General features: G+C 36.2%; 1 protein-coding gene across 31 annotated transcripts in view; it reads right to left on the bottom strand.

Moving 5' to 3' along the window:
• COL28A1 (collagen type XXVIII alpha 1 chain) overlaps nt 1–19,181 on the bottom strand; it is a 196,372-nt gene that overhangs the window by 157,361 nt on the left and 19,830 nt on the right. For 12 of the 31 annotated variants that reach the window (XM_009002376.5, XM_078342704.1, XM_078342706.1 and 9 more), the window contains 4 exons: nt 13,539–13,699; nt 12,114–12,670; nt 4,887–4,907; nt 3,064–3,120 (listed from right to left, as the gene is read on the bottom strand). In XM_009002376.5, coding sequence (XP_009000624.2) covers nt 3,064–3,120; nt 4,887–4,907; nt 12,114–12,670; nt 13,539–13,662 — 759 coding nt within the window. In that variant the 5' untranslated portion in view covers nt 13,663–13,699. Of the gene's footprint in view, nt 1–3,063; nt 3,121–4,886; nt 4,908–9,950; nt 10,062–12,113; nt 12,671–13,538; nt 13,700–16,517; nt 16,611–19,181 lie in introns of those variants that run through there. The other 19 variants (XM_017975339.4, XM_078342703.1, XM_078342705.1 and 16 more) reach the window with 7 other exon arrangements.

Raw genomic sequence — 19,181 nt, 5'->3', positions numbered from 1 at the left:
CCAACAGTGTAAAAATGTTCCTATTTCTCCACATCCTCTCCAGCATCTGTTGTCTCCATATTTTTTAATGATTGCCATTCTAACTGGTGTGAGGTAGTATCTCAATGTGGTTTCGATTTGCAGCCAGGCCAGCTTCCTTGCCTTTGGTCAAAGAGGTTCTGATATCCAGGTGACAATCTTGAAAGATGGGAGAAAGAAGCTCTGTAATCCTCTTCCAGAAAAGCATTTTGTTTTCCTGTTCCTAATCAACCAAAAATCTTGCTTTTCTGAGAACTGGTGTTGGGGGTACTCAATAAATGTTAAATAACATATTCTGTGGCTTATCCCTACTAAAATGTGACAAGAATGTGACTAAAATTCTCAGGTGCTTAACAATTGTGAACTTCCTTACTGTTCATTTTAAAATATACAGAAATATAACTTCATATGGAACCAAAAGAGAGCCCGCATAGCCAAGTCAATTCTAAGCAAAAAGAACACAGCGGGGGGCATCACACTACCAGATTTCAAACTATACTACAAGGCTACAGTAATCAAAACAGCATGGTACTGGTACCAAAACAGAGATATAGACCAATGGAACAAAACAGAGGCACCGGAGGCAACACAACATATCTACAACTATACAATCTTTGATAAACCTGACAAAAACAAGCAATGGGGAAAGGATTCCATGTTTAACAAATGGTGTTGGGAAAACTGGCTAGCCATATGCAGAAAGCAGAAACTGGACCCCTTCCTGACACCTTACACTAAAATTAACTCCGGATGGATTAAAGACTTAAACATAAGACCTGGCACCATAAAAACCCTAGAAGGAAATCTAGGCAAAACTATCCAGGACATAGGAGTAGGCAAGGACTTCATGAACAAAACACCAAAAGCATTGGCAACAAAAGCCAAAATAGACAAATGGGACCTAATGAAACTCCACAGCTTCTGCACGGCAAAAGAAACAGTCACTAGAGTGGATCGGCAACCAACAGAATGGGAAAAAATTTTTGCAGTCTACCCATCTGACAAAGGGCTGATATACAGAATTTACAAAGAACTCAAACAGATTTACAGGAAAAAAACAAACAAGCCCATTCAAAAGTGGGCAAAGGATATGAACAGACACTTTATGAAAGAAGACATATATGAGGCCAACAATCATATGAAAAAATGCTCATCGTCACTGGTCATCAGAGAGATGCAAATCAAAACCACATTGAGATACCATCTCACGCCAGTTAGAATGGCCATCATTAAAAAATCTGGAGACAACAGATGCTGGAGAGGATGTGGAGAAAAAGGAACACTTCTACACTGTTGGTGGGAGTGTAAATTAGTTCAACCATTGTGGAAGACAGTGTGGTGATTCCTCAAGGCCTTAGAAATAGAAATTCCATTTGACCCAGCAATCCCATTACTGGGTATATATCCAAAAGACTATAAATCGTTCTACTATAAGGACACATGTACACGAATGTTCATTGCAGCACTGTTTACAATAGCAAAGACCTGGAATCAACCCAAATGCCCATTGATAATAGACTGGATTGGAAAAATGTGGCACATATACACCATGGAATATTATGCAGCAATCAGAAATGATGAGTTTGTATCGTTTGTAGGGACATGGATGAATCTGGAGAACATCATCCTCAGCAAACTGACACAAAAACAGAAAATGAAACACTGCATATTCTCACTCATAGGTGGGTGATGAAAAATGAGAACACATGGACACAGAAAGGGGAGTACTAAACACTGGGGTCTATTGGGGGGAAAAGGGGAGGGCCAGTGGGAGGGGGAGGTGGGGAGGGATAGCCTGGGGAGAAATGCCAAATGTGGGTGAAGGGGAGAAGAAAAGCAAAGCACACTGCCATGTGTGTACCTACACAACTGTCTTGCATGCTATGCTCGTGTACCCCAAAACCCAAAATCCAATAAAAAATTTAAAAAAAATAAATAAATAAAATATACAGAAATATTCCTTACCCTGGCCATCTCTTGGTGTAATGGGGATAAACTAAGACTTTATAGGAAGGGATGGTTAAATCTTTGCTTTAGCCAAAGTCGGCCTCTACTGGCTGCCCCATTATTATATAATGCATCTAACTTGGTATTTGGGGAGAAAAAGATCCCTTGATTGGTTAGATGGTTTGAAAAAATGTAGGCTTTGGACCCGAGTCTCAAGGTAAAATTTGTCATATTCTAATACAGTCACAGTATACATTCCCCTCCCACTCCCAAATACAAGCATTAGTTGAAAATTTTTACCCATGCATTTTGTTAGAATCTCCATAGGGCTTCTTCTGAACTCTAAGCATGATATTTGGAATTACACAAATAAATAGAAGACTGAACGAACACATGAATGCTTTATGAAGATAAATGTTAAAGAAATGCTCAGCATTTCCAGTGATCTAGATGTCATTTCAAATGCTTTCCCAGCATAGAAATGGCACCTACCAGATATTAGGCCAGAATATAAGGAAAGCACTCCATCCTATATTATCTTATCAAATAATGAATCATCATAGTAAATCCTGCCATTTATTTTTGGCTGCCATGTGTTTACTTCCATTTCACAGAATTCACCATAATCCCCCAAAGAGTCCTGACCAGCTTCCTGTCCACGTTGGTGTTGCTGCTGCACTGCTGCATTTGTGTGAAGACAACATTTAACTTCCAGAGAGGCTTGTGCCTCGTGTTTCTAGTAGGATATAGCTTTGCCTAAAGCACTGATTATTTGTATTAGCTTCTTCTGTATTTTCACTTCACTATTAAGAAATTCTGGCTTCAATTATTTTATGAGGAGGGACACAATGTCCTTTGTGGGAACAACTGCAAAACATGCCTGCCCTCAGTTCAGGTCAGCAATATCCCAGGCTTATTTCTAAGGATAGAATGAGTCCCTTTAGAAATAAAAGAAAGAAGTAGTATTTCCATTTTTGCTGCCATTTCCAAACAATTGCTTTTCAACAGTTCAAAATAGCCCTGATGTTTTCAAGAGCGAGTAGAGCTATCTCATTGCTAGGACTTCCTGACTTATATTTAAAGTAGAAATATACTCACAGGATTCCCTGGATCACCTGGATCTCCTTTCTCGCATTCACAAATCTTGCGTTCACACTGAATCAATAATGAAACATGATATTAACACACAGTGAAATACAGCACTTCAAATTGTATTTAGCATATAACCAACCAGAACACTCTCAAAGAAATTTTACCATGAACATTTGCGGAGGTTTTGCTCTCTCTATTAAATTATTCTAGGCAAATTTATACCTTTCAATAGCCAGATAACAAAATATTCTTAAATTTCAGCATGGTTAAATAAAATAGGCATCCCATCAATAATACATATATAATATATAGATGCCAGTTAAAAGGAGAAAATACATATTTTCAGTGGACTTTCAGAATTTCTGCTGCTTCTCTTCCATATAATACATCCAAGCTCAATAACATAATAATACTAAATGTTCCTTTACTAAGCAAAGGAAAATGTTTGACTTATACCATATTTTACTATTTCTAAGATGCACATTCTTCCTCATTTTAACAACTCTGAAATCAGAATGAGTCTTATAACAGCTATTGACCAGACTCAGTCATGACAAAGTAGTTGCTTTCTACACATGCACTTCAAAACTTGCAGTATGAAATGGAAGAAAATTCCAGAATATTCTTAAGAAATGCTTTATATCAATGCTTTTGCTGACAAATGGTCAGTATTATGTGGAAAAACAAGGATATCAATAATTCAGACAAAAATTGATTCAGAGATTTATCAGGGGTATCCAATATTTTGGCTTCCCTGGGCCACATTGAAAGAAGAAGAAATGCCTTGGACTGCGCATAAAATACACTAACACTAACGAAAGCTGATGAAAAAAAAAAAGTCCATGCATACATTTTACAACATTTTTTAAAAGTTTATGAATTTGTGTTGGTCTGTACTCAAAGTCGTTCTGGGCTGCATACAGCCTGCTGGCCACAAGTTGGACAAATTTAATTTAAACTCTGATGTGAAGAAGTTTTAGAAATAACCAAGTTATCCGCCGGGCATGGTGGCTCACGCCTGTAATCCAAGCACTTCAGAGGCCAAGTTAAATTGGCAAGGTTTTTTTTCTTTCTTAATGGTACATAACATAATGGTATCTCTGAACATGTACAATTCAATATAACATGGTGCTCTAGAAGGTTTGGGTGACTCCTATTATTTTATGCAACAATACTTGTAAATTTCCTGATGTTAAATAAGCAGTTCACTGAACAAAGTTTAGATATTCCAAACTCTTTGCTTTAAGAAATGCATGTCCAGGATGGTATTCCTCAGGAAGCTGATGATCATCTATTGGGCTAAGGCCCATTTAACCATATTGGCCAGATTCCTTTGCCATGTGATCTGGTTGCCATCATTAGGTTGCCTTTTCTTCAAAATAAGGAGAATGAGCTCAAGGCAATTGGCAGGCAGCAGGGGATGACTCTAAACTCTGCCTCTTAGCTGGGAACACTCTGCCTAACCTAGCCAACACAAGGAACACCCCCCAAAATAAAGGACCCCCATGAGTAGCTGATGTCAGAGATATGCTTAGAATAAAGAAGGCATATCAAAGTAAGCAAAAACATGTGGTTTTCTTATCACTGATTTCTAAAATCACTCCTGGAGTCACATTCAGTATTTCCTACTTTTTCTAAATTTTCCAACCTGCATTGAATATGGTAGTATAAAAGAAATCAGATGGCTGCCTCAGAATAGAGTGGCTCATTTTAAAAGAACTATGAATTTTTATTTAGTCACACTTAATTTTCTAATGTGAATTATAATGCTGATTTGATAAGGCAAGATTTTAGGGTAATTCGTAGTAATCAAAGCATGAGGTACTTACCTTCTTTTCAAATAAGGTTTCCTACAAGGGAAAAAAGAATGAAGCATTAACTTAATTCATGGTTCTGCTTCCAGCTATTTATTAGTCTTAATTATTCCCTATGGAATATGAAGTTTTCAGAAAGAATAGCAATTCAGCTTTTTAACCTCGTAAAAGCAATAAAGCCAACCAGCCAACCAGCCAAGAAACAGTCTGAGCCATGTAATAATAAGAGATATGACTACAATTAAAAATTAATCTATATTTTCTAGGAACTTTATCTTACTGCATTCTGTTTTATCTTTTGTTTCCTTTATTAGCTCTATAATCTCCATAATTTGACTATAAATGTAATCAGTCCTAATGAGAAAGCTCTCACTGTTACACACAAAGACTGAGAAGGCAGAATATATAATTGTATATTTTCTGTTTTTTCCAGCCCTATGCACATATACATGCATCTATTTTTCAGGACTTATTTTTCAAGATTAAAACAATATAGAGTCATAACTTCATGAAACATTAATGGGCCTTAGAATAATCATATTAAAACTCAAAGTGAGAAAGTTAGAAAGTCCAGTGAGATTTTTTTAGATAATCTGCATTACAAAAAACAAAAATTTCCTTACTATGTTCACTAGGGGAAGGGTTTTCTATTTCAAATTTGAAAAGCCTCTAATATGATACTTTATAGAATTTCCACATAAAGAAAAAAAGATACTCAGCTTTTAAATTAAAACAGTATTAGGAATAATATTTTGGTAAAAAATTTCAACAGTTTATAGCAATATGCATCACTTATGTAAAAAAGGACCTATATTTATAACTGGTTACCTTAGGAAAAAAATTAAGTGATAGAAAAATAATAAATATTTATAATGAAAGTATCATTATAAAAAAAAAAACAACAAATTTAATTAGTCTTAGAAGTCAGACTCAACCTCTTCCTTTGCAATAAGGAAACATGGTTCCACCATGACATGACTCAACCAAGGTAACAAACTTGGGCTGCGCCTCCTGACAGTCTTCATGCATGTCATACGTATCATACAGAAATAAATTAGCCAGAATATTTTTCAAAACTATTTTAAATTCATAATTTTACAGAAATATTATTATCTTTTTTTTGTCCAACACCTAGGCCTCACTGCCATACTTTAGTTCAGTGGGATATTACATGAAAAGTGCACTGAAGGCCATGTTGGAAGTCAAACACTGGAAAGAAATTTACCTATTAACCTATGTTTACATATAGAATTAGTGCTTTCTTAACCTAGAAATTATGTGTCAAACCAGGGCCTTATGATTTCATCTGAAGGAGTAATTTATATACATAAAATAGGAAGATGAAGGAACAAGCATTGGAATATTTATTATAAGACATTAAAAATGCAGAAGCTAACAAGGAAGTTAAAGATAAATAAGAGTATGTACCTTTACGAAGGACGCTGCATCCCTTTAGTTTTATTTTTACTTTATTTCCATACAAACTAATACTATAGAGGGAAGAGATAACAAAATGCTTTAAGTGGCTCTAATGATTTAATAGGGAAAAAATTGGGCTGGGAATTAAGTGTCATCCTGGATTTCCATCCCGTTTCAACCATTAACTAGCTATGTGGCCTTAACAAGTCATACAGTTCTTCCAGGTAATTTTCTTCATATATAAAAAAGGGTGAAGTTTGACTACATAATCTCAGGAACTATAAAACTCTAGCCACAGACACTACCTACAAAATTTAGATTCTCACCTCCCACCCTTCCCAACCAAATAATTTTAAATTACTAGCCATGTAAATCCAGGCTGAAAGCAGATGAGATACTTTTATCTTTAAGAGCTAGAAGGTCCTATGGAGAAATGGGAACTCAGATACACTGACAGTTTTAGTTAAAATGGTATTAACCTCTGTAGTACATTTGGCTATGCCTACAAAGCTGAAGACGGGCATGCTCTATCTCTAGGCTGCCAGGACAATTCTTGCTTTTGCCTATTATTCTAACATTCTTTCCAGACATACCACAGGGAAATTCTTGCACTTGCACATTTCAGCATTCACTGCTTTTTGTAATGAAAAACTGGAAATAAAATAATTCCAAAGCAGAATGGATCAATAAATGAAATACTATTCAGCAGTTAAAGTAAATGCATTGGATCTACACATTTCAACAAAATGTCCAAAAAAACATTCAATGCAAAAGCAAGTTGTAGATAGATACATACAAAATGATCTGATTTATTAAAATACGTAAAATATTTTAAACCGCATCGGAGAGTGGATTCCTCTGGGAGAAAGAGAGAGAAAAGAAATTCAAAAGAAGTTTAACAGAGGCAGTAAAACAACTAATAATTCAAGTCAAATTGTAATATTTAAAAAACCACTACTGAAATAAAGAAAAATTTAAATTTTTGTCACTTTACAATCTTTTTACAATGAGCAGTATCTTTTTTTTTCTCAGACAGAGTCGCACTCTGTCACCCAGGCTGGAGTGCAGTGGCATGATCTTGACTCACTGCAACCTCCACCTCCTAGGTTCAAGCGAGTCTTGTGCCTCAGCCTTCAGAGTAGCTGGGATTACAGGTGCACACCAACATGCCAGGCTAGTTTTTGTATTTTTAACGGAGATGGGGTTTCACCATGTCAGCCAGGGTGTTCTCAAACTCCTGACCTCAAGTGATCCACTCACCTCACCCTCCCAAAGTGCTGGGATTACAGGCGTGAGCCACCGAACCCAGACACAATAAGCAATATATTAATCAGTTTTTAAATTTATGAATTCAGCTCTTACTGTGCCTGATGTGTAATTTTGCACTTTTTTTTTCAGTTCTTTCTTTGAAATTCTGCTTTGGCATATTGCTCTTTAGAAATATGTGGCATAAGGCTTAAAACCATAGCAATGCAAAAAACTATTTTGAAACTCATTTAATTTTGTGTTTGCTGGAATTTATATTTCTATGGAAACAAAAATGAACCCAAAACTACACAATAAATAAGACTGTTTCAAACAAAGAACAAAGCCCCATCCCTGAGGGCACTTATAGGCTATAAGCCCCAGGAACAGAGGACAATACACAGCAACCCGAGTAGGAAGGAGATCCTAGACCAGGGGTGGAGGAGCCAGATAGCTTCTTGGAATAGGTGGGTTTTCTGGATGGTTTTGAAGAGAGGAATGCAAAGGACCACCCATTGATTGTATGCTGTCCTATATGTCAAAGTTTATGGGGAAGAAAGTCATAAGGACTAGTGTGGGCTATAAGACAAAGGAAGCAGTTAGGAGGGACATTTCAAGAAAGTGGACCGAAGAACCCATATGGAGAGAGCTGGAGGTCTTGGGAGGTGGCAAGGGCTAGCACTCAGGCCAGGAAGCGGGCTGCAAGGAAAACAGTGTCAAAGCCTGAGGGGAGGGCATGTTCAATAATGGACTTGGGGGATGCTTGAGTTTCAATGAAAATGATAAATAGGGAAAGGCTTTCATGAGAACAAAAGAAGACGCAGTCAGAATTTCATTAAGGATTCATATATATGACATATATTCACATGTATCATATATGTGAAACCTGATGGAACTGCCTGTTTTTCAAGGAGTGTAAGGGCTATGCTACAAGAAGGGGCAGAAAAAAACATGAGGAATGAACAAAGTATCATAGCAAGTGAAATGACAGTAAAGCAGTTAGTAAACAAGAGAACAAACCCTGTGGCAAAAAAAATTCAACTTACAATGGTAGCAAAACAGCCACTATAAAATCTAAAACAGAAAACAAAAACAAGGCCCTAAACAAAGGAAGCCCTGAAAAAATGGAAAGTGATCATGCTTAATAGATTAATAAAGCATAGGATTCTAAAGATGATATAGACATCATCATATCAATCTCTTCTTGGCATGCAAGGGGAATACCTTAAATTCATGTTTTTTTTTAAAGACAAAGTTGTCACAACCCTTATTTCCATAAAGACTTTAAATACTTCACATCAAAGGCAATAGAGGGAAAAAAATTATTTTTAATTTTCACATATCCTCTCTTACTCTTCTAAAGGACCAAGTAATATATCCAGGACTTTGGGTTGAATTTATTTCTTTAGTTTCAATACTATTATGTAAATCATAATAAAATCACAATAAAAATATATCTCCTTCAATTTGAAATCATTATGTCTCTTTTGGGTAATTCAGAACTAAAATGTTTTTATGAGGTTCTTACGTGATAATTCCTACTAGAGTCATCAAGGAATTTGTAACGATGTGATTTGTTTTGGCTCCTGAAGAATCTATTCATTCTGTACACTCATGTCCATTAAATTCAACTAAAGTCTATTTATTCTACAGTAAAAGGGAATAAACCTGTGATACAGAAAACAACCCGATGAGTTTGAAAATCATTATACTGGGTACAAGAAGCTTGACACAAAAATTATACGTACTATTTGAGTTTGTATAAAATTCTAGAAAGCATCCGGTAGAGTCACAAAAGTCAGATCAGTAGCTCAGGAGCAACCAAGGTCTTAGAAACAGACATGAGGCAATTTGGGGAGGTGACAGAAATGTTCTGCAACCTAATTGTGTTGGTGGTTTCATAGGTGCATACCTATGTCAAAAGCTCATGGAATTGTGCACTTTAAGTTGATGCGGTTGTATACTTAAATCATACTAAATAACTTACTTTAAACATTAACTACATAATTATTTCAAAATAAAAAGTTTAAAAAGTCAACTAAAGATATAATAGAAAGGGATTAAAGAATTTTTCCAATGGTCTCATCAAGAGTCAAGTTCTGGGTCAGGTGCGGTGGCTCACATCTGTAATCCCAGAACTTTGGAAGGCTGAGGCAGGCAGATCATCTGTGGTCAGGAGTTCAAGACCAGTCTGGCCAATATGGTGAAACCCCGTCTCTACTAAAAAATATGAAAAAATTTGGCTCGCTTATGGGCGCAGTGGCTCACGCCTATAATCCCAGCACTTGGGGAGGCCGAGGAGGTTGGATCATGAGGTAAAGAGATTGAGACCATCCTGGTCAACAAGGTGAAACCCCGTCTCTACTAAAAATACAAAAATTAGCTGGGCATGGTGGTGCATGTCTGTAGTCCCACCTACTCAGGAGGCTGAGGCAGGAGAATTGCTTGAACCCAGGAGGCGGAGGTTACGGTGAGCCGAGATCGTGCCATTGCACTCCAGTGTGGGTAACAACAGTGAAACTCCATCTCAAAAAAAAAAAAAAGAACAGTCAAGTTCTGCCTTCTATATAGTGGCAATTTGAAACATTGTAAGTTGGTATACCATTCTTTGAAGAGCCTAATAAGCACTTTGGATCCTGAAAGTGTTTGGAAAGCAGCACCTCCTTCTAAGAAGCGATTTATTCATGGAGCTTCCATCTGAACAAACAAGCTGAAATCACTAACAGATGCTAAACAAACAAGCTGAAGTCACCGGATGCTAAAGAAGAGCAGTATTATTTGGTCATTTTCTGGTTCCCCAGGAACAGACAAACAGTTGTGCTTCCAGTCTATTGTCAAGAGCCTGTGTTCTCAGTGAAGCAGGTGCTCTCCGTGAGGGTGTATCTGGTGGCAGTGTGAAAAATCTGAGCCTACACGTGGCCAAAAAGGAGCTGCCTGTCCTGCATCTTCTATGGTCAGCTCTTATCCATCTTAAGGGTAAAGATGAATAGATAACAACAGCCCACTCAGGATCACATCCCCAGGAATCTCTCCTGCACCTGCTGGAGCCCTGTGTTTTACATTCATTCAGTGATGAGGACCCCTTATGTCATGGCATAGGCAGGGCTAAGTGTCAGCCAGAAACCACTACAAATTTCCCTTTCATGCAAAAGAGCTGCTCAGAATGAGCACTTGCCTCGATCACAGCAGGGCTGGGCCCATCAGCTCCATCTCTTATCTAGGCAGAAATCTCCCATTTACCCTGAATCCCCATGGAGAAAAGGCTAGAAACAATAGTAACTTTGGAGGAGGGCTGCTACTAAACTGTTTCAGAGCAGCACTGATTGAGAAAATCTTTTTTAAAAAAGTAGTTACTATTTCCCTTCTCAGTATGCCTTTACAGGGTTAAGCATGCAAACTGTGAGGTCTTCACTGGCCTTAAATTTTCAACTTCAAATGGATATAATAACAGTACCTACATCATAAGATGGTGGCAAACACTGAATAAAATACAATAAATAAAGTGCTCAGGAAAATGCCTAATAAAGAGAGAGTACTCAATACATAAGAACTATTATTTAGGTAAGAAAACCTCAGGTCTTATGCTGAAAACAACAGAGAATAAAAAGAGTAATGTTGAGAAAAGGATCCAGGGATAGGACAAAAGGAGCAAAACAATTTCTGAAATAGAGCCTGAGTTTTCTGAGCTATAGAAAACAGCCATACGAAATGTTCAGTACATAAAGGACAGGTTTGCCTTCCTTTCTCAGGAAATCAAAGAAATCCAAGTTTTTAAAGAAAAATGATTTTTAACACTTAGGCAATCAACCAATTTATCTCTAGGAGTTTTCTCCTTGAGAAATATGGTGAAGAGGGATTTCCTTTTGATTGCTGTGCCGTGTGTTTTACAAGGCAGCAAGGAAAGGCTTTTACACACAGCTGAGCAACAAATAAAGAAAAGCTAATAAGATCAATCAAGTGGTACTCATTGATCTGATGGGAGAAACTGTTGCTTGACTGCAGGTTGCAGATGATTTTAAATTGGATGGGCTTGTTAACATCTAAGAAACAAGGCAGTAATTTTAAAAATTGGAAGTTTTCAAAATTTTAAAAGTAGCATAATGTAACAATAGGTGAGACAATGTCAAAAATATTCAGTCTTTTAGAAGAGTAAGAGAGAGTATGTGAAAATTATGTCAAAAATACCCGTGCAGATAGGAAATGGGAAAAGACCAACTTAGAACAAATACAGCCTAAGACCACAACCTGAATATAAGTCAGCAATGTTCATAACTGTAGGATGTACAAACGGGGAGCCTGGGGTATACAACTGGAAAGTAACACTTCCAAAATCCTCAGTATCAGCTAACAATAAAGTTAAGAATGCAATTCCAGGGAATTTGCCTGGAACTCTTCCAGTTTATCTAAAGTAAACTGCCAAGAAAGTAGAGTGATGCTTCCAAAAGATTCTTCTTTCTGCTTTCAAGATGAATTCTCATTTTCCCCATCTTTTTGATCCAATATCTCTCCTTATGGAATTTACAACAAATACAGCAATACTATGATGATAACTGTATAACCAACCCATTAGGTACCTACCAGGTGGTCTTGAATTTTATCCACTAGGGTTGGATCACTCAGCAGTAAAATAGGTTCATTGGATGAATCCCCAGAGATCAAACGAAGTTTGGCTTCATTGACTACAGTAGAAAGTCCAATAGTGATAAATGATATTCCTGAAATTCTCGCATCATCAGAAATACTTTGAACATCTGGATTCTTTGGATGGTCGATGCCATCAGTCATCAGCAAAGCCACTTTCACACTACCCTTTCGCCCTTCTCTTTTAAGTAGCTTAGTGGCATTGGAGATGGCATAATAAGAGAAAGTACCTTGCCCAATTAAATTCATAGACTTGACCTTCTGCTTAAATGTCTGCAGGTCCTTCCAAGAAGAAAAAGGTGGATCAATTTGGACAGAGCTGCTAAACTGAAGGGCTGCCAGTTTTATGTCATATTCCACAGAGCGACGAGGAGTCAATCGGAAAATCTTGTCACTCAAGCTATCCACAAAATCTTTCTGTTTATCAAAGAGGACAATTTTAGAACTTTCAGAGCTGTCCACGATGAAGACAATATCTATGAAACAAATGGAGTCTGAAACAGAACAAACAGGTTAGGCAAAATAATTATTCCTATCATGAAACAAATTTGCATAAGGAAAGCCCTGAAGTGGTGTGTTGTATATTGTTTCATTTTGAGAGCAGAATGAGGAGAGTAAGAGAGACACATTGGATAAAAGCCTTAAATTGTAAAAAAATAGTGTCAAAGTTTATAAATTATTTTCCCCTTATAAAATCATGCAAATTAAAAATAAATAAACTATCATATATTCTGAGCATCTTCTCAATGTTACACCTGCTGAAAGTGGGAGGAAATGGGAAGTCAAGATACATCACATTTTAAAAATCCAACTAACACTGAGCATCGCTGTCTGGAAGTAAATGATACTCTTGTTCTCAAGTTGTGTCATATTGGTGAGTCCCTATTCTTTTTTTCACTTTCTTAAAATCAAGGGAGAAAATGATTATATGCATTGTAATAAGAGTAAGCGGGGAAGAAACCTAACTTAAACCCAACTTAAAACCAACCCTAACTTAAATTCAACTTAAGCTTGAATCACAGCTCTGTATCTTACTCATTAATTTGCCTATGGCCTTGAGTATGCCACTCAACCTTTTAAGACCTCGATTTCTTTATCTATCCTATGAGTGGCAATCTCTGTCCTGCCTATTTTACAAGGTTACTGTGAGGCTCAAATGAGATAAAAGAGCACAAGTGCTCTTACTAAAAACTCTGATGTGCTATATTAGGTATATTATCATATAATTTTATAAAAGTAGACTATCACATGTATACATGTATGTGGCTTGCTATAAATATCAAATGCTATTTAGAAAAATTCACATAAGTATTTTCAACAGGCTAAACTTAAAAACAAACAAGGTTTTTTTTTTTTTTTTACCCTGGACATCACTTTTCCTTGCAAGCAAATTTGGCTTTGGTCCTTTCTTTCTTTGTCCAGATACTGTTTGACTAGTAAACGCTGACAAAAGCAGGAGATAGAAGACAAAATATCTGTTCCACATTACGGTAGAAGGTGAAAAATCATCTGCCTTGCAGCACCTATAATAGAAAAGTCAGTTATAAATACTTTAATTAAATATGGTATTTGTTATTTTTAAATTTCAAGCCAACAGAGTTGAAAACTGGCATGTGACTGGAAAAAGATGTTTTCATTCATATTTCTAGAAAAATATTCACATTGAGATTTTAAAAGATTTCAATCCAAGTAAATCATAGTACCATGATCAAATATTTATAGTGAATATTTCTATATATTCAAAGAACTATATTCAAGTATTCTTAATTCCTCATTATATTATGAGGTGCATAGAGTGGAGAGAGCCATTTAAAAACATTCAATCGACTATATATGATTACTGTGGTTCAATCACAGGGTCTGCTTTGACATTTCCAGATTCTTCAGGGCGAATTCAAATTGCTATATGGTCATTCCATTCACTTTCATTATAACTGATTCCTGACAAATATAGTATTTTGCAGAATTTACCCTTTCAGAGTTAATACTATACCACCCTTTCAGAGTTAATACTATACATATGACTTCAATGAGTTCAGAGGTCAAAATAAAAATTAAATTGCCCTTCTGTTTTCATAGAATCCCATTTCTTTTTTCTACCCTAGCTTTGGAAACTGTCTCCACCAGGGGTTCAAAGCTGCATATCTGATATGAGAGTAAAAATAACAGATTTGCTTAAAAGCAACACTTTTCTTTCAGTGATGGCTAAAAGCAGTAATGGACAGAAACAGGACTTGAAGTCAAGCAGCACCCCCTCTAGCCCTGTGAAATTATTTTTCTGTGTAGATTGACAATGAAAAATCTAATTCTGTATTAAAATCCTCAATCTTCATCATTCAGTATACCTAGCTACATACCAAATGGCTTTTAAACTCATAGATTTCCCTGGCAGGAGAAGACTCACATGTTGCTGCCTCAGTATACCCAAGAGAATGGGAACGAGAGAGCTTATTTCAAATCAATATTTAGCATGGCTTGAAAATGCTTGCCTGCTGAAAATTTACTGACTTCAGGAATTCTGGAAAAGGAATCACATTTTCCTTCTTTGGCACCTTGCCTTTAGGGGATAAGAATCTGGGAAATCATGAGCACGATTTTTCCAGAATCTGAATAGAGGGTGGAAATATATGCAAAGGCAGCGAGGAGTGAGATGGAAGACTGAGTTTTTTCATACATGCCAGACGGATAAATCCCAAAGGAAAACAAAGCTGTTAGGTTAGGAGAGGACCAATGGATGGCTTCATGCCATAGTCTGCTCCTCACATAGCATCATCCAGCTGGAAGTTTATTAAAAGAACTTTGGATAGGTATGACCAAACATATCGGGTTGCAATTTGCCAAATGACAACTGATGTTCAGACAAGGTATACTAAGATGTAAAGACAGCTGGGTATTTAAAAAATAAAACAAAACAAAACAAAGAAGTGTGCTAAGAAAACAGAACATACAAAGGCCATCTCTCCTCAAGTTATCCCTTTGCTAACCAAGGAAAAGAATAAATGACTTACAATTTTAAGTCTGAAAGTAACCATAAGGCTATGTGAAAAACACAGCTATTATTGCATTTTCAGAGGGGTAAGGAATATCACGGTGGCCATGGTATTACATATGACTTTTCTCTTTGGTTGAGTTCATACCATAAGGGACATCGCAGAAGTTCTGAAAATAAGAGACTAAGAATTGAATTCCATTGAGAACCAAGCAAGATTTTATAAGCAATGTAATCAAGCAACTCTTCAAAACTCTTCATGTAAAGTTTTAGAAATACTGGCCCTAAATAAAGATTTATCTTTTCCCAAAACTAAGCACCTGCTCATACTGTTTTCTTGGCATATAATCATGAATTCATACCTGACCCCTGTATATATGATACAAACATAACTTTTCTATTGACAATAATCACAATGTCATATTTTAGTCTCATTTGCTCTGACATTTTTAATCTACCTCTCCCAAACCAAAGTCATAATTATTTCTTTCTGTTTCCCTATTGTAGCCAGAGGACATTTGCATACCTCTCTAGTTTTGTTTATTTAGTTTGTTAGTTCTACTGCTTTCCTGAAATATCTTTCTCCTCTATTAATTTGGCATCTTGAGAGTCCACTCATTTCTAATCACTTTTTAATCATGTTTTATTTTGTCTCTGTTTTTAATAATTCTTACCTTTCTCTCTTTCTGATGTCACATACAAGCAAAATATGTTTCAGAAGAAACGATGCCATTAGTTAAGTGAAAGAAATGTGAAACCCTGTGTTTACTATAGGTTAAACTTTATAAATGCAGAAACAATCATAATTTGTAATCAAATATCATATTTTTATTTTTTGGCCTAAAATTTATTTTGGGTAAATATCAAGATCAATAAATCCAAAATACTTTATTTTTTTGTGATTTTTCAAAAATAAAATGATCTTTCAGCAGAGTTTACCAACTTTAGTTACAATGTTTGCATCTCATTCATTTCTACACAAATATAAAATGATTGAATGAAGACTTTATTCAAATTGAGACTAGCCAAATTATAAAGTATTGTATAACTAATTCTGAGTTGTAAACACCTGCTCCAAATTAAGAAAAAGATGTCCTAAAATATATTAACATCAATGTAATACAATTTAGAAGACTGTAAATTAAAAATCAATTTCAAAATAACTTTAAATTTTAAATTTCTACATTTTAACCATGTTAATATTTCTCTAATAATGATTTGAAGAGCAGAGAATAAAAACTTTTGACAAGCTTTCTTCACCTAAAAAGTATGTAAATCATTTAGTCTTCCAGTTTCTTGATGGTCCTATCTGATTTCAAGTGACTAAAATAAAGCCATTATTTATGTCTTACCTTATAAAGTGTGTCAAACAGGACTAGTTGAGTAAATGCCAACAGCAAGGACTATGGTTGGGGGTGAAGTTAGTTATTTGATATTGTTCTGTTCTGTGGGAAATAAAAGTGTCTTTGCTTTAGGATGTTCTGCAATCTTTTAGTCATGTGTATTAGACTAAGTTAAAGCAAGAGTGGTCAGGCATTCGGCCAGGATGCAAGATCTGGGTGGGATCAGTAAGCAATTTAAAGGAACAGTGTCCTTTCAGAACAAGACTGTGTTTTCCAGACTACTGTAAGAACAACTTGAGAGAACTTTCTACCTTTTAGGTATTTGTTGATAGCCTGCCTTTGTTTCTCATGGTATATCCTTTTCTTTTTATTGCTACATTTCTTTGCCTGGGGGATATGCTCTAAGATACTGGTTCTGAACAGCTCTGTGAAGGAGTATAAATGACGCTAGACTCAGATTCAAAGCTGGTTTTTTAGGAGAGGTAACAGGTTGGTTGTTATTAAAGCTGGATGATGAGTACATAGATGTGCATTGTTCTAGTCTTTGTATTTCTGTGATTTTTGAAATATTTTATAATACAAGGTATACATAAAGTACAGGGAAAGAATGGTCTGAGTATAGTTATAGTTCTGCCCCTAACTCTTATGGGGGCTTCAGTTTACCATTATGAAATGAGGAAGTGGATTTAATTTTTATTAAGATTTGTTCAAACTGTAACATGAGAGGTTTATAGCAGTTAATATTTTGGTCTCTGACCAGGAAAGGAGGTTACTGTGGTTGTTCCACTCTCTTTTGCCATTTTCTACCTTGTGGTTACAGCCCATATTAAGTCAGTGTTTATCAGTGTAATATGTACTGTCAAAAAGCCCCTTGACCCCTAGACAACTAACAGGCAGGCTTCTTTCTGGACTTCCTCTCTGAAATAGAGAATAGCAAGCTCATCCAAGAAAGCCATATATATGTTCATATTACAATTGTTTAAAATAAGCTTTCGAAGGCATTTTAATGCATATAGATTTCCTTATTATAGCAATAATAGCCTCTAATTTATGGACACTTGCCAGGTGCTAGGCACTGTGCTGCATGCTTCACACACACTAGCTTATTTAGTCCTTCAAAAGCACAACCATCTGTACACAGTAAGTCCTCACTTAACATCTTCCATAGGTTCTTGGAAACTGTGACATAAAGTGAAACAATATATAATGAAGCCAATTTTCCCATGAGCTGATTGATATAAATAAGAGTGAAGTTCCTATGGCATACTTCTAGTCACAAAAACATTACTAAACTTCTAAATAAAGACTCAAAATGCTTCTAATATTAAACATTGAAATAAATCTAAGCTATACATACATTTATAAAAGATTGATAAAAACAAGATACCTATTTACCTACGTATGCCAGTTCAGGGTTACGGTTGAACAGATCCCATCCCAGCAGCTGAGGGTGCAAGGTGGGAACCAGCCCTGGAAAGGAGGCAATTCCATCACAGGGCATGTACACACATACCCACTCTCTCAGACAGGGACCATGTGAACACACCAATGCACCTAATGGGCAAAGCATTGGGATGTGGGAGGAGACCCAGAACCTGGAGAAAACTCACACAGATATGGGGAAAACATGTCAACTCCACGCAGACAGTGAGCCTGGCCCAGGAATTGATTTCTTTTTCTCATCAATGTTATAACAAAATGACATTGAACAAGACGTTATTCCAGGACCCCTTGTAAATTTTTCCGAGATAGAGGCACAGAAGGGTTCAGTAATTTGTCCACTGTCATACTAACACTAGAGAATGGCAAAATGAACTTTCAACTCGGGTTTCTAATGATCTGTGAGCCTCACTTAAAACAACTACTGCATCATTAAATATCCATCTGAATGCCTGTGTTTTCATTGTCTCATCACAATGCAGGTTTTGAGGAACGGAGGAAGTTTTGTGAGGCTTTGGTAACTGAAAGAAAAAACAGCGGCTATAATGTAGAAATAACAATGAAATTTCTTAGGAAACAACAACGTATTTACCTGATAGCCTGTGGATATTAGTCACACTTTTTACTTTTGTGGGATGAGAATCAAGAGACAAGGAAGTAGCATATTTTCAGAAGGTCAACTCTCTTTTAGCTGTTAACCTGAGGCAGGTTAACAACTTGCAGTATAATAATGCCACTAAGAAGCAAACTGGTGATTCCTGGATGGGGAAAATGAACTATAGCTCTTCTGCTTTGGAGCTGTTTTGATTAAAGTTGGTGGGAGCTTGAAGTCCAACTTACTCATCCATTCCCTTTCATTCTCCAACATTAAATAGGGTAACTAAAATCAAAGATTTTCCACCTCTCATTACCAAGTGTGAAAATCAGCACTATATTGATTGGGAAGACAATGCAAAATAAAATCTTCATTTTGTCAATCTATAAAAGGCATTTAGTTTTGTACCCAGAGAAACAATGCACCACTGCAATCCTAATCCCAACAGATGGTCTTGAATTAGCATGCTATAGGACATACACCAGACCAAATAAGAGCGCATGGAAAACATAATGCATAGAAAAAGGCAACGTGGAGCCCATGCCCTTCTGACAGTTGTTTTGTCATAAATTCTTTATAGAAGAAATATAGCACACTATTTTTATTGTTACTACTATAAATAGCCCAGAGTAAGCACT

The sequence above is a fragment of the Callithrix jacchus genome, chromosome 11 (genome assembly GCF_049354715.1).
Source record: "Callithrix jacchus isolate 240 chromosome 11, calJac240_pri, whole genome shotgun sequence".
NCBI classification, from domain to species: Eukaryota; Metazoa; Chordata; class Mammalia; order Primates; family Cebidae; genus Callithrix; species Callithrix jacchus.
The sequence above is the reverse complement of the archived record's forward strand: the minus strand, read 5'-3'. Positions and strand labels throughout refer to the sequence as shown.